Source organism: Gavialis gangeticus, unplaced genomic scaffold, assembly GCF_001723915.1.
Source record: "Gavialis gangeticus isolate Ggan-Ray unplaced genomic scaffold, GavGan_comp1, whole genome shotgun sequence".
In the NCBI taxonomy this organism is placed as follows: Eukaryota; Metazoa; Chordata; order Crocodylia; family Gavialidae; genus Gavialis; species Gavialis gangeticus.
In genome coordinates, this window is record NW_017728992.1 from 130841714 (window position 1) to 130857071 (window position 15358).

Genomic DNA, 15358 nt, shown 5'->3' on the forward strand with positions numbered 1-15358 from the left:
CTATAAAAAAAAAAAAAATGAAAACATGAGTTAACCTTGTGAATAAACTGGCCAGAATGACATGGGGAGCAAATGCCACCACACTTCGAATGGCCACTCTAGCACTTGCTTTTTCTGCAGCCGAATATTGCTTCTCAGTCTGGAACAAAAGTGTGCACACAAAGATTGTTAATACACAGTTAAATGCGGCTATGTAGATTATATCAGGAATGCTGAAAAGTACACCATTGCCATGTCTTGCAGTCCTAGTGAACATTGCTCCCTGTAACAGGAGGCCTTTTTGGGGCCCGTCTACCAATGGCCTTCCCATCTGTTTCTGGGCCAATCGCCCGTCTTCTCGCCTGCTGTCAGGTATCTTCTTCACTTGCAGGCCTGTAGGACACCACCTGCTAGCCGACTTGAGAGAAATGAATTCTAATTAGAGTTCTGCACACCCACTCATTCTCCTGCCACGACTTGGTTTTTGAAGGAGTTGGTTCACTATCTAGATGAGTGGTTCAATTAGTCATTGCACGAGGTCCTATGTTCCTGAGGGCTCCACCACCCCTACACCCTTGCCCGTTCCATCGGTTTCTGATCGGCTGCTTGGTCCTTCCCTGTGGCCTCCATCCCAGGAAGAAAAAAACAAAAAACAAAACAAAACCAAGTGCTCCTGGCCTGGATTATTATTCCAGCTCCTTTTAGCAGAAAACAAAAATGATATTTGTGAGGTCAGTCCCTCTTTTCTTCTGCTACCGTCTCTATGGTGGCTCTCCATGACCCTCTTATTGTGGTTGTCACGATTCCCCTCATCCCATTAGGTCCATCTGTGACAAAATGTTGCTTGTGCCCCTTTTAGGGACTTTAAGGTACCAACTTTCTAGAGTGCCCCTCTGTTAGAGACTTTGGTACCTGTCTCTGCTGGGCTCCATTGGCTCCTGGCATGGTAACAAGCAGTTCCAAGTACTGCTGGGTTAACAGGCCTCTCCCTAAGTTCCCTCTGGGGAGTTCGTAGTCTGGAGGAGTCTCCTACCAGCTCTCCAGATTGCCCTCAGGGTTCTCTGCAGCATGGCTCTGCTCGATCCTCCTCCTTCCAGTTCAATGCTCCCCCCTCTTGCCTGTTCCACTCTCTTCTTTATACCAGAGTTGGAGTTCCCAGCCCCTCCCCTCCAGAAACACCTGGGTAAGTAGGGTTTCTCCCGGGTCCTTTGGGGCTGTGGGTCTGGGGCCACTGATCGTATGTTTAGCCCTTGTGCTTTTGAGCCCTGTGACTCTCTCTCACACACCTGCCATGCCTTGTTATCTAATTAGGATATTCATTAGGTGGGAGACTGCCCATTTCTTACTCCAATACCAGGGGGCTCTATCTGTGGCTCCATTCCTCCCCTACACCACAGCCCGAGCCTTGCAGGTGGCATCTATAGATGGGACCCCGGGACCTTTGGCTACACTGGTCCTGGCCTCACCTGCAGGCCAGTCAGAACCCCAGGCCCTCAGCTCTGGGCATCCCTCGTGGTGGGCCCTTTGACCCTTCTGGTCCTGGCCCCAGCATTGACAAGTCAGGGGATTTCAAGACAGGTTTCTGAGACTACAGCCCCACTCTATCTCCTGGGTCCATCTTCTGAACCCTACTAGTGGGTAACCCACCCAGTTGTGGGAACTGGGGTTAAGGTGCCCTGACCTGCCTTTCACTGGGGTGGTAACTGGCCTGGCATTTCCTGGGGGCTCCTGCACCACGGAGAGCCCCACCAGGCTACCCACTCATGACAGGGTGCAATTTTAGGTCATGCCCAGAACCAGGAGCCTCCAAACCATCCCCTGCAGCTCTTGTCCTTACCTCCAGGATGTTCCAAGCAGCCTTGCAGCAAAAAGCTCTGTTTATATAGGTGGCCAAAGATCTAAAATGGCTGTGGCAATCAAGCACCTACTGGCTGCTTGGCTCAGTTCTTAAAGTGGTAGGCACAAACAGTGCCCTGCCACACAGCCCCACAGCTCTACCGTGATGTGGCATAGATGAGAGAATACCATAAGGCCATCAGTAACCCAAACCTCCCAATCAATGAGGACTGGCCCACCACCAGATAGGCTCAAACCTAGAAAACCCTCCTAGAAATATACAAAGAAGCTCTATGATGATAAGAGCATTGAAGAACAATGGAGGGAAGTCTAGGCAAATACCAACCAGCCACAGAAATAAGTTAGCAACCCTACAATCCCCCAGCTAGGGTTTGACCTACTGAGAAAGATTTGGTCCTCCCTGAACCGCAGAAAATGTGGATACCTACTCCATAAATGGAGAATCAAAGAGAGTCCAAGTTGTGATTGTGGTGCAATTTTTCAGATGGTGCAAGACATTGTGAATGATTACCCAATTATATCATTTAATGGCTATCTAATATCAATCCATGCATCCACCCCTGAAGCAGTCAAATGGCTATCAAATTTAAATATTAATCTGTGAAATCCTAAAATATTAATCTGTTGAAATCCTAAAATGCCATGTGAAAGAGAGAGATTAATATTAGTAACAATAGCAACAATTATACATGTATAGTCCAGCTGTATAGTTGATATTGCATATTTCTCTTTATTTTCAAAAGTACTCATATCAAACCATTACTTATTTATTGTTGAGCAAAGTGTCAAACTTTAATTGCAACAAACCAAGCAGCATTTTGTTTCAAGTCTAAGGAATTACTGGTTTTCATTATTTTTAATAAAATTGTTGTATTCTATTATTTTCAATTGTATGTTATGCTGTATTACAGCATATTGATAATAGGTGTGCATGGCATTCATAAGATGCATCACTACAGTTAGCAATAACTTGTTAAGAAATAATAGGAAAATAACATAAAAATTAAAAGTGCAAAAGTGAAATATTGCCAGAACAGGAATCCTAGAAATCCAGAATTCTGCAATTAAAATTGTTCAGGATTTCCATTTTTTGAGAAGTATAAAATAGAGATTTTTCATTGGATAGCCAAATGAGAAATAATTCAGAATGCAAGTTCTGGGTTTCAACAGTTAATAGTCAGAAGAAACTGAGAAGGTGAAATGCTGAGACTGATTTTGTCTGATCAGAATATTAGAGTGGTAACAGAGAGTAGGATCAAAAAGTAAGAACTTGAAAATTGGAGAACTGTGAATGCAAGACATAAGCTTCTTTGCTGCTGACAATGAAGCAGGACTACTGCATAATCTTTCCCTCATAATGATCTTGGCACAAAAAGATTCATGAGCATGGTGTGAGGAGCTGAAGGGTACTTACTGGGAATGCCTCCCCAGCCAGGAACACCGACCCAACCAGAATGGGACCTCCGTGCAGCGGCAACAGCTCCCGGTGTACCCTAGCCCATTCTTATCACCTTGGCAGGTGAGACAGATTGAGGCAAATCTGCGGCCGGGGCAATATCCAGGGGGCCAGGGGCAGAGCTAGGAAGAGAAGGTGAGGAAGGAGGAACCAGCAGGAGAATGAAGGCTGGGAGCACATGATGCTAGATTGACGCCTGGGAGCCGGGTAAGCACCTGGTTGAGCTCCAGGCATGGATGAACCCCTTTAAAGACAGGAAAGAGAAGGGCAGAGGGAAGAAGGAAAGGAAGCTGAGGAGGGTAGAATCTCCAAACCCAGGGATGCCAGTTATTTTATTTGTTTAGAGATGGTGATCAAGTGCTGCTGGCCGCTGAGTAACCCAGGTGCAGCTGCTGCAGGGAAGCAAATTGATAAGCAAAAGTGAGAGACCTGGGAGGAAGAAAATGAAACCCAGCCTCTCCAAGGACCCCACAGCTTAGACCCTGAGGGAAAGAGAAGCAGGGGTGGCTCAAGAAAGAGGGCAGGGAAAGCAGTGTCCTCTCACAGCTGATCTTTGCAATTTCATTAAAGTTTGTTTTTTTTTTTGCTTGTTAAGCAGCTGCGCACCGCCAATCAAGCCCAACACCATCCCAATCAGCCCAGAGGGGAAAAGGGAACCCCCCAACTTGCCAAAGAATGCAGGAAAGCCAGTGCTGGGAGAAGCCTGGTAATGAGCCCAGGAGACAATCGGGACTTGCTTCCCAGAGACCCAAGATCTCCTAAATGTTTTAATGATAAAAATAATTTTTAAAAAAGAAAAGGAAGGAATCTCTCCAGCCTAATCATTTAGCTACTTTCCCAGTCCGTGGCCTCGGGAACTGGCGGTCGGCCGCGGTGGAGGCAGGTAGTCACCACCTCCCTTTCATTAACATCTCCAGTAATTAAAAGAAAGATCCTTTTCAATATCAAAGTCATGGCAGGAAGGAAGAGAGAAAGCATAGGAACCCCCACTTAAACTGACCAAAGGTTGTGAGCACCCTGAGTGGGTCAGTGAATGTCCGTTGGATGTAAGGGCACACGTCCCTACCTGGTGACTACCCTACACATGGTCATGGCATTGCTTTCAAATACCTATATTCCAAACTGCTTGTCATGGTGTAACAGGGAACCCTAGCTCTGTTACTAAGAGGCAGGGCTTCCCCTTTAAGATCCGAGTCTACAGGAGCACCAAGCAACAGAAGGGTAGGGGTTAATAGTCCAACCACCCAGGCTGGTCAGCTGACAGGAAGGGGATAGGCCTCTGGGCGCACATAAACTCCAGGGCCAAGGCTGGCAGGAGGCAGTCCCTGGCAAGTGGCCAGGGGAAGAGAGGTCCTGCATGGCAGACCTCCCCCAGAATGTTGTGGCTGCTGGCCAGACTGTTGCAGTGGCTAATGAGGCTCCAGGAGTCTACAAGGTACCCTGATCTGGCGGATGCCTAATGAGCAAGGAGCAGTTTGGGGTTTTTAAGGAGCCAGAGTATGGCTTGTATGACTTGTATTATGTTATAGCCCAGGGGCTCATATTTATGTTATTATTTTATCCAGTGCACCGAGTAGGGCTATTTGGGGAGGAGAAAGCCTCATTGGGGTACACTATTGTGCAAAGTCCCAGTGCCAGGGAGGTGCAGTGATGGGGTGATCAGACCCCAACACCAGGGAGGTGCAGCGACGGGGTGATCAGACCCCAGCGCTAGGGGCACAGTGCCAGGAGGTGCAGAGACAGGGGGCAGACCCCAGTGGATAAGGAAGACTGGGGACAGGTTCAGAAAGACTGAGTGGGATCAGTCCTAGGCTTAGGGTACAGTCCCAGAAGATCCTGCAGAATCCCTACCCCTCAAGAATGGAACCATGGAAAAATAGGACCATGGAGCAGGAGGTGTGCCAGCTATTAGGACCAGACAGTTCAGAATCCATGGACACTGTCAAGGATTAGCTGCCCGAGTTACCCAGAGGGAATTCCTGCATAGTTATGTATGGGAATCATTAGTGGGCACGTCTACACTTGCACTTTAATGTGCATTAGTCTATTTTAATGTGCACTAAACTGTCACTTAAAAACCGTGCCCTTTAGTTAATGTGCGTTAAGACAGGCTAATGTCCATTTTCGTAGTACCACACAATGGAGGTACTAGATTTAATACACATTAACTAAAGCACGTTAATGCATGTGTAGACACACACAGATAGTAGCAATGTACCTTGATTCTGGAAGGATCACTGGAATTACTTCCCTATCCTCCAGCCAGTTATAAGCACCTAGATATCTGCAATGTTTAAGGCCTATGGCGTGTAATGTAGAAGACTATTTCTAGTTGCTATTTCCTTGTCAGGTGGTGAGGCTGTAGGGTCTGGGCCCCTGTCAGAGAGACTTCAAAAGTGGGAGGTGGAGTAGACCTTGAGAACAAAATCAATCTTGCATTCTTTAGTCTTGGGGCTTGGAAATATTCATTTCTAGATCAATGGTTTCTGGCTATTCAGAAAACTGCGAGAGGAAGTAGTAGTTTTGGGGACTTGTGAATTCATCTCATTCATGAACTAATGATGCAACTGTGACCACACCAGAGTTTTATTTTTGGGAATGAAATACCAACACTGCTGAAGGAGGACATGGAGACCATACCATGAAATCTACCATATCCAAGTAGCTGGGAAAAACTCAGACGGGGTAGAAGGATGAATAATTAGGTTAAAAGTCTCTCCCATTGATGTAGATGGCTTCACCAGGATTCATAGAACTGCTTGTTCAATGCCCGTAAGGTAAAGAAAAATAATATCCATACTCTGCTGCCACTGGGAATGCAATGGGTGTGTAAATGAGTACAGTTCTTAACCTTAGGAAGTGTTGCCCAGAAGATTGGAGATCAGATCCCATAAGGCTTTGCAGTTTCAACCCTGCAAGACTCAGAGGAATCATAGCCAAAGGGAATTCTGAGACCACTACTCTTAATTATCTACCTGTGAATTGGCACAATAATATTGACTTCAGCAACATTTGAAATGGCTTTGTTAGGAGGGGAGCATATATCTATGTGCCTCTGATACCATGAAAATTAACTGCCTTAGATTCTGACTCCATTTTTAGCATGTATCTGTCCAAAACCATAGTAAATCTTGGGAATGCAATTTAAGTTCAACAAATATATTGGTTAATCAGGATTTGGCTAAATGGAATTGCATTTATAATTCCATTCTGAATGCCAGTGGATTTGCATATAGCTTGCGAAATAGATGGTTCCTACCCCAATACCCCATGCAGAGTACTGGATTATGTAAATGAGAATTCTCTGAAAAATCTGGTAATTGTTTAATTGTAACAATTATATATTTTAGTATATTTAAATGCTGTTTGGTTAAAAAAACAAAGGGGGACAATGATTTAGTTCCTGCATGATTCTTCATATTTGTCTGTAGATGCAAGTAAACACATATGTGACTTCTAAGTTTCTAGCCAAACTGGGGCCTAACTTCACTTTCTATTGGCTGGAAAAAGCCAGAATAATAACTAATCAAATGTTTCACTAAGTACGGGTGAGTAAGGAGTAGCTTGTAGTGTAAAGAACAGAATATAACATTTATGATAGAGGCCATCCTATGATCATAGCACTACTGAACCTTTTCAAAGTTGTAGTATAGCCAAAAGTTAACCAAGAAGAGAATTGTTGGAAATTTCATTTTAAACGGTAACATTTGTTTGGAAAAACTGAGGCATATGCTACTTTTTCAATTAAACTCTAATCCATTCAGTGGTTTACAGCTGCTCAAGAATTATGTAATTTTCCACACCTCTTAAAAACAAAAATAAAGAGAATTTACATGTTTGTATTGAAGTTTACTGTTACTTATTCCGCCTTTCTGTTTACATTTATATAATCTCATTGCATGGACACATTGATGGCACCTTGTTTATCAAAGGGAAATAATATTTTTGCGAATCTAATCCAGCTACACACACTTTAAAATGCAGTGATATGTCAAAATTGTGAGCTCTGATCTCATCAGTTATCATAAGCACCAGTAGACTTGGTTCACAATTGAGGAAAACCAAAGTGCTGCAGATATTGGTGCTGGCCATTCAACACCTCAGGTACAGCAAGGTATCAGTGTACTCCATGTCTCCCCTTACTCCCCATTTTAGAACATGGATAAAAAATGCCTGTATAGTTTTTAAAAAATTCTCAGTGAGTTTCTTTCCTAACTCTAAGGCCTTTACTGTCTCTTTATGACCATCTAATATTTTCAGATCACCTGAAATCTATTCTCCTTCTATTTATGTACTATTACTACTCTTGATAAGACTTTTTGAAAACTGTGTATTAAGCTTGCATAATAACAGAGTATTGTTCATTGTAGTGGTAGGACCAGAGTATTAAGGAGAAAAGGATTCTAAAACCAAACGTGATATATTCATGTCTACTTTATCTTAAGCTTTACCATCCTGTGATGGTGACCTCCCTTCAGTCTGGGTCCAGTGCACAATTATCTCTCTTGAGAAATGTCCATTTTAATCATGTTCTTTTGTCCTTCTTTGTTTAGACTTTTTCTTCTCTGGATCTTGCACCCCAGCTGCAGAGGCAGCAGAATCATTAATGATAGTGGTTCTGTCACTGACCCTTAACTCTTAAGCCACTTTTTAGCCAGTGTCTAAAGCCATTTATTCCTTTTCCCTGTTCTTCCAGAAAGATTCTTGCTTGAATTAAATTAATTTTGCTATAAAGAACACACGCTGACAACCATAAATTACCATGATGCTCTTTGAACATATAACCTTTACTTACAGTACAGGATATCCTGCCTTTATATTTGGTTTGATATTTTAAGTCTCAGTGTGGTCTAAAAAAATATCTATGGGCAGAACCCTACTGATGTTGAACTGAGAAATTCAGTAAGGAAATGGTATATTCATGGAACCCTTGGTGTGTGGTTAGCACATACTTTAGCTTCAGGCAGAATATCTAATTGTCTCTAAATCAAAGAACCAGAGGGTGGTATCCTTCCAACTTTCCTGATTGACAACCCCCTCCCATCTGAGCTCTGACCATCTCTCCCAACATTTAAAATCCTGACATCCTGAATAATTTATCTCTCAAACAGGTGTGAAAAGAAGGTTTGACAGTAACCCTGAAAGGGAGGATATTGCTATGAGAGAGAGGGAAAAAGGAGAGCTTGTTGCATGAGGCAAGATGTTGGAGGTTGAAGGATATCCTTCAAATAGAGGTGGATTTTGTAGGGAATTGGCAAGGGGACATAAGGAAATGGAAAGATGGAAAAAAGTCCTTACTTGGTGCAATAAGCTTGGCACATTTGCAGGCATATGGACACATTTATATGCTCTTAAATTGAAACACACAAGTATCAGATTGTGGAAGATGCATTCAGAAAATTTTTCTTTGAACTTTCACTATAGATATTTGTCCATAGAATGGATCTATAAAACCGTGTGCTTGCAGTTGCATAAATCTAACTGAAAATTTGTCTGTGATGCACTGTATAATCTAACAAAACAATATTATTACCCAAATATAAATTCTATATTAAAAGGCCATTATTAAAATTGCATAGTCAAACACCCAAAAGTTAAAAAAAGTCAGAATTAATATTACTGATGCACAGCTAGGCAATATTTTGTTCTTGTCCTTCTGTTTAAGGCTTGGGGTCACACACTGTATATTACAAACTACTCAAACATAGACCTTGCTTTGGAAACAGAATTACCAATTACCTTATGGGATTTTCTATGACACTTACCACTATGAATGCTTTCCAAACAAAATTATATTAACAAAACTCTTATGAGGTTATATTATCCCCATTTTAAAGATATAAAAAGCTGAGATACAGAAAGATTAAGGCCAAATTTTGGTGCCCAATTTGCATTGGATAGAAACTGATTTTTCAGAATACTTAGATTTGTTTAGCATTTCATAAATATAAGCATAGCTTGCATTCACTTGAGTTGCAGTTGTGAGAACACTGAACTTCTGTAAATTGGACCCCAGGGTATTAAGGTAAGTATAAAAAAATGGGGAATGCACAATTAGTTTGGTTGAAGGGATTTGCTCAGCATCACATAGGACCTTGGTAAGAGAAGCAGGGATAGAATCGAACTCTCCAGGGTAGTGCCCAGAAACCTTTAACTCGGGCATCTCCTTTTCTCCTCTTGCAATTCACTGTTTTTATTTGCTTTAATCCGCTGTAAAAAATGAAGCAGGCATCCAGTAGACAACAGTTTTCTTGATTATACAGTTCTTCATTGCACATTCTTAGAGCAGTCTATTTTGCATACTGAAGGAGGCAGCATCTTTGAGAAGAAATAGCATATGGTCATATGAATTTAAGGCTCTAGCATACACACAGTGGCCACACCCACATGTGTGTGGATGTTTGGTTCCCCAGGGTCCCCTACCCCAGATGCGGTAGGGGAGTCCAGGGACAGCACTGAGATGGCCCCAGCAACTTTTCCTGGGGTACTGGAGGCATCCCAGGGCTACAGCAGTGGTGATCCTGTCGCGTGGAGTCTGGCCGGTAGCTGGAGCATGGGTCTGAGTGGCCTGGCTCCAGTTTTGAGCGGGGCATGCTGCCCCCTCATGTTCTGCTCTGCTTTTTTTTCTGCATGTTTTTTTGACCCCTGGATTCAGGGGTCAACCCCTCCCCACGCTGCTCCCTTGCAGCACAGAGAACAACTGAGTGTGCAGTGTGTAGCACTGCAGACGTATCTGCAGCACCGCATACCACACGGCCATGCTTGTCTGGACGTGGCCAGTGAGGCTGAATTAAGATTGCACAGTGAAGGTTAATTCTGCTATTTTCTAACTTTTAGTGCTTACCTTGCAACTTCAATAATGTTTATTTAACACAAGTTTCCTGTAATTTCCTTGCTTTAAAAAAATCAAATAGATAAAGCAGAAGTTCCATCATGAGTTGTCATATTGGTACCCACCAGGTGATCAGCAGCACCAGAACCTTTATAAATGTTGTTACAAACTAACAGAATAACTGATAGCAACAGTTGGTTGACATCCTCTATGTGGGCCAGAGATAGAGGGAAATGAGAGAGACATTTTGGTAGTGGATTTCATAGTTATATGTGGACAGCAGAGCAAGGGTGAGCATTGGAAACAATGTATTCTATTCCAGGTTCTTGAGGACAATGTTATCTAATGGGAACAGACTCTTCAATCTGTTTCTCCCTTTTCTTTCCTTTCCTTTTCAACCTATACCTGCTTCAGTCTGGTCTCTTCTCTATCTCTGCCTCCTTGTCCCAATCCTCTTCCCCTTATCTCCCAGTCTCTTTGTCCAGCCAGTTATAGTCTTTTTCTTCAAGATCATTGTCAAAGTTACAAGCTACAACTGTATTTTTTAGACTCTTCCTCTTCCTCCCCCAAATCCCAAGTTCCCACACAAAGCATAATTTGACAGTTTGTCAGTTCTTTACTATCTCCCAATCTCAGTTTCCCTCCCACATTCCTTCCCTAGCTCATTGTCCTTTTCTTTGTCCAGCCAGTCCCAATTCTCCCCACAATATTGCTGTTCCTCTATTTCTTCTTCTCTGCTTCCTAATCTCTGCATTCTTGTCTAGCCAATTCCAGTTCCCCCAGCCAATTAGTTCCTAACATTCCCCATTTCTCTTATCAGCTCCTAGTTCATACCTTCCCTCCAAGTGCAAAGTCCTGTACTTAGGACTGATGAATCCCCTGCACTGCTATAGGCTTGGGACCAACTGGCTAAGCAGCAGCTCTGCAGTAAAAGACCCGAGGGTTACAGTGGATAATAAGCTGAATATGAGTCACTAGTGTGCCCCTGTTGCCAAGAAGGCTAACAATACACTGGGCTGCATTAGTAGGAGTGTTGCCAGCAAATCGAGGGAAGTAATTTTTCCCCTCTATTCTGCACTGGTGAAACTACATATGGAGTACTGTGTCCAGTTTTAGGCCCCCCCACTACAGAAAGGCTGTGGGCAAGTTGGAGACAGTCCAGCAGAAAGCAACAAAAATAGTTAGGAGGCTGGGGCACTTGACTTCTGAGGAGAGGGACCCTGGGTGTATTTAGTCTGGAGAAGAGAAAACGGAGGGGGATTTAAAGCAGCATTCAGCTACCTGAAGGGTGGTTCCAAAGAGGATGGAACTAGACTGTTCTCAGTGGTGGCAGATGACAGAACAAGGAGCAATGGTCTTAAGTCACAGCAAGAGAAGTTTAGGTTGGATATTAGGAAAAACATTCTCAAGAAGAGGATGATGAAGCACTGGAACAGGCTACCTACAGAGGTGGTGGGATCTCCATTCTTGGAGGTTTTTAAAGCCCTCTTGACAAAGCCCTGGCTGGAATGATCTAGTTGGTGATGGTCCTGCTTTGATCAAAGGGGTTGGACTAGAAGACCTCCTGAGGTCCCTTCCACCGCTAATTTTCTATGGTTCTATGTCTACCAATCCCAAATCTCTTGCTGAAACAATCCCAGTCCTCTCTCCCAATCCACGCCACAGTCCATGCCTCCCTACTATGTCTGTCCCAGCTTCCTGTGTCTGCCTCTTTTTGATGGCTTCCTCCTCCACACTGACTTCATGCACGTTGCTCGGTGGTAAACTGAGAACACAAGCTCCCTGCTCTAAGTTCTAATGTCTGTACTGACTTCTCTGGAGCAGCAGGGAGTCTCATTTAGAAATGCTTTCTGAACTCCAGCAGCCTCAAGTTGGAGTGCTCAGGAGGGCTGCGGCATGATCATATCTTGGAATCATGAAGTTCAGACATGCTCTTCAGTTAAGATAAATCTATACTGAAAATGGCTGAACTATATATTTTTTTTTCAATGGGTATAACAAAAGGCTCATCCCTGACCCATGGTCCACTTACTACAAAATTTCAAATCCATTTCCAAAGAACTTTTCAAAGAACAGGTTTCCAGGCCCTTCATCTCTGTTTTAAGAAGGACAATATCTAGTTAATGTCCCACTTAGAAATAGGTGAACTGTGTTGGCTGAAACTTTCAGGAAGGAAGGGAGGTCAGCTTGAAGCAACTGCTGATCTGGGAAACTTTCAGCACAAATGGTTAAATTATAGAAAAGATGCAAACACCTGAAAACAAGATTTTATGATGAGAAATATTGGGCACATTTAAAAATAGCTCAGGCTGCAAGCGCTGTTTATTATAGATATCTATAAAGGATAATTTAATAAAGAAATTGCTCTTCTGGGAAGTAAGAGACCTGTTTTGAATTCCTGTTTTACCCAGAAATTCCTTTGTGACTTTGGACGAATCAGGTAATCTACTATATGTTTTAGTTAGTTCTGCATTTGTGACATGGAAGAAATCTCTTTCTCACGGAGGTTTTATGAGGATAAGATATATTAATGACTTAAGGTGCTTCCATATTATGGTTATAAAGGTCACATATGGACACACAGAGTATGTCATTTATATGTATAGCATAATATATAATATGTTATATATAATCATAAATAATGTAATATATTATTTTACAGATTAGGCAGTCTCCTTTGATTTTAAGAATGCCTTTTCAGTGTGAGGTGACAAGAAAATACAACTATGTCTAAAGACAACTATAAAGAAGATACATGTATTCTTCTAATAACAGCTGCTGACAAAAAACACAAAAAACTGCACTTTACTGGAAGAAGCAGCATGTTATTTTGACGCAGCTCTTCAGCATCTTTATAGATTGGGTGCTTCAGCAGGGCTTTTTGGTGCTTTTATATAATAGCTAATTCAATCAGCTATTAGATAAAAGCACTAAAAACACCCCACTAAAGTGCCTGATTTATACAGATGTTGAGTGAGCTGGGTCCACCTAACACGATGCTTCTTCTGGGCATGCTCTAGGCTCAGGAGTCTGCTGGGAGTGCGCAAGTTTAAAATAAAGCACTGTTGTTTGGTGCTTTTTTCCCCAAGTCTGCAAGTAGCCTAGATGTCTGTTGTGGATTGGATCCATTATCCCACATATCTAAATGGAATTGTTGGATGCCATTATCCCACAGATAAACTTACAAACTTCTTGTAAATGAATGTGCAGAACAGAGCTTGGAAACTCTGGCAGCATTGCTGAGAAATAATACAGAATATTTTTTTTAATACTGTATATTCTTTTTGAGACTACGTTAACCTTTAAAGAGATGACAAAATGCATTAGTAAAATGATATCTACAAGTACAAGTAATTGTGCCTATTTTCTACCTAGCATTTAGTCACTATATCAATATTTAGTGATTGTAGAGGATAAACATCCTTATTGTTGTGACAGAGTTTTTTGGGTAAACATGAGATCTTTTATTAGACCAACTAAATAGTTGGAAAATATGTTCTTTGCAAGCATTTGAGTACAAACACCCTTCTTTGGGCATAGGGAGAGTTTGTTATTGATTTGTGTACTCTCCTGTGTGGAATAAAGCCAGTATGCAAAATGCAGGTCTGGGGTTATCAGATGGCAGGCAGGTTATAATGTGCCATAAATCCAATGTCTATATTTTATTCATGACTTTTTATATTATTATTGTGCGATTTTTTTCATTTTTTTTCATAGAATTTAAATTTAATTCATTCAGTCATTTGTGTTGTTGCAGAGGATCTTGATGATTTAAGAATGGAAGGAGTAACCAGTTTGATGTCTTCTGGGAGCAAATTTAACCAAACTCGAAGTGCACATCCTGTTGAACCTCAGGCAAAGGTCACACTGAACATCTGCGCAAGGTGTGCCAGGTAAGCAAAGCAGACAATACTAACAAGCAGATTCTTAGTCCATTTTCTTAAGTTGACTGTCATGATTACCTATGATCCAGGCAATAAGTTCTCTTTTTTTTAAGGAAAATTTTTTTGCTTCTAACTATCCTTGGTTATAAAGGGCCAGTTGAGTTGTAGAACCTACACTTATGCATGCTGCTGCTCATATCAACAATGAATCAAGGAGTGCAGGTAATCTTCACCCTTACTTCACAGCTTGAAACTATTTTATGCCCTTCTCTCTATTACTTGGGCTTCTGTGGCTTTTCAAAGGATGATTTAGAAACTTTGGAGTTTCAAAACCCATTTGAAGAGCATTGGTATAAATAAAAAAATAGTTGCACAGGTGCAGTTCAAGAATTTAATCAGTTTGAACCCCATTTGCTTTTGGCAGCTGAAAGTAATTTTTGCGCTTACAGTATGAGGGCCAAACAACCAGCTTGATATTCCTGAAGCCAAGTCAATTAATAATGTAACACTAGCTGAAACTCTTTAAATTTCTTAGATTCAGTCTTTCTGTATGGACAAAAGCTCATTTGGAAAAAGGAGTTAATCCTGCTTCAATGACAAAGCTAGCCTTCTCACCCTTATGTAAATGGCGCAGATTAAGAAGAATAATGCAGAGGTCTGCCAATTTTATCTCCTTGCCTTTGCCCTTTACTGCTCCATTGTCTTGTCTGAGAGGGGATTAGTAACCTGTAAATAGAAGTAACCTGTGGTGATCTCAAGTCAAAAGTTTGAGCATGTGCCATCCTACTTTTTTTTTATTTTTTTTTATTTTAAGGTTACCACATTTTAAAAGACCACTTGTTTAGGGAGGTTGTCTTCAAAGGCTAGGGACAGACATTCAAAAAGCATGAGCCTGAATTGATTCAATCTTTTCAGGTTACTTTAACCTGGCTAGGCTGCATCAGTTTGTAACCAAAAACACATCCCATCTGGACTGCAGAAATGCTGGCACATGCCTGCAGTAGCTCAGGGTAGAAGCTGGGGGGTGCTAGAGCAGCCTTCCCTATTCAGAGCACCTGTCAAAGTAAGTTGTTGTCTAATGAAAGCTCACACCTTAAAAAGTTAGTCTCTAAGGTGCCATGCTGCCCTACCTTCTGCCTGATTTCAGACTAACACAGCTAAGTACTAGGGCTGTGCAAAGCTTCGACTTAATATTTGATTTGACAAGTATTCGACATATTTGACCTTGAAAAGTGAAAGTTGAGTTGAATAGCAGCTATTCAGATAGCTGTCGAATCAAATACCGGAAGTTGAATATTAACAGCGCGGGTTGAATATTTGACTTGCCTATACTGGATTCCCTGTGGGGGG

At 42.0% G+C, this 15358-nt stretch overlaps 1 protein-coding gene across 5 annotated transcripts in view; it reads left to right on the forward strand.

The window, feature by feature from the left end:
• The window catches only part of CUNH8orf34 (chromosome unknown C8orf34 homolog), a 418058-nt gene that overhangs the window by 241501 nt on the left and 161199 nt on the right, over nt 1-15358 (forward strand). For all 5 annotated transcript variants that reach the window (XM_019527768.1, XM_019527771.1, XM_019527772.1 and 2 more), the window contains one exon: nt 13882-14017. In XM_019527768.1, coding sequence (XP_019383313.1) covers nt 13882-14017 — 136 coding nt within the window. The remainder of the gene's footprint in view (nt 1-13881; nt 14018-15358) is intronic.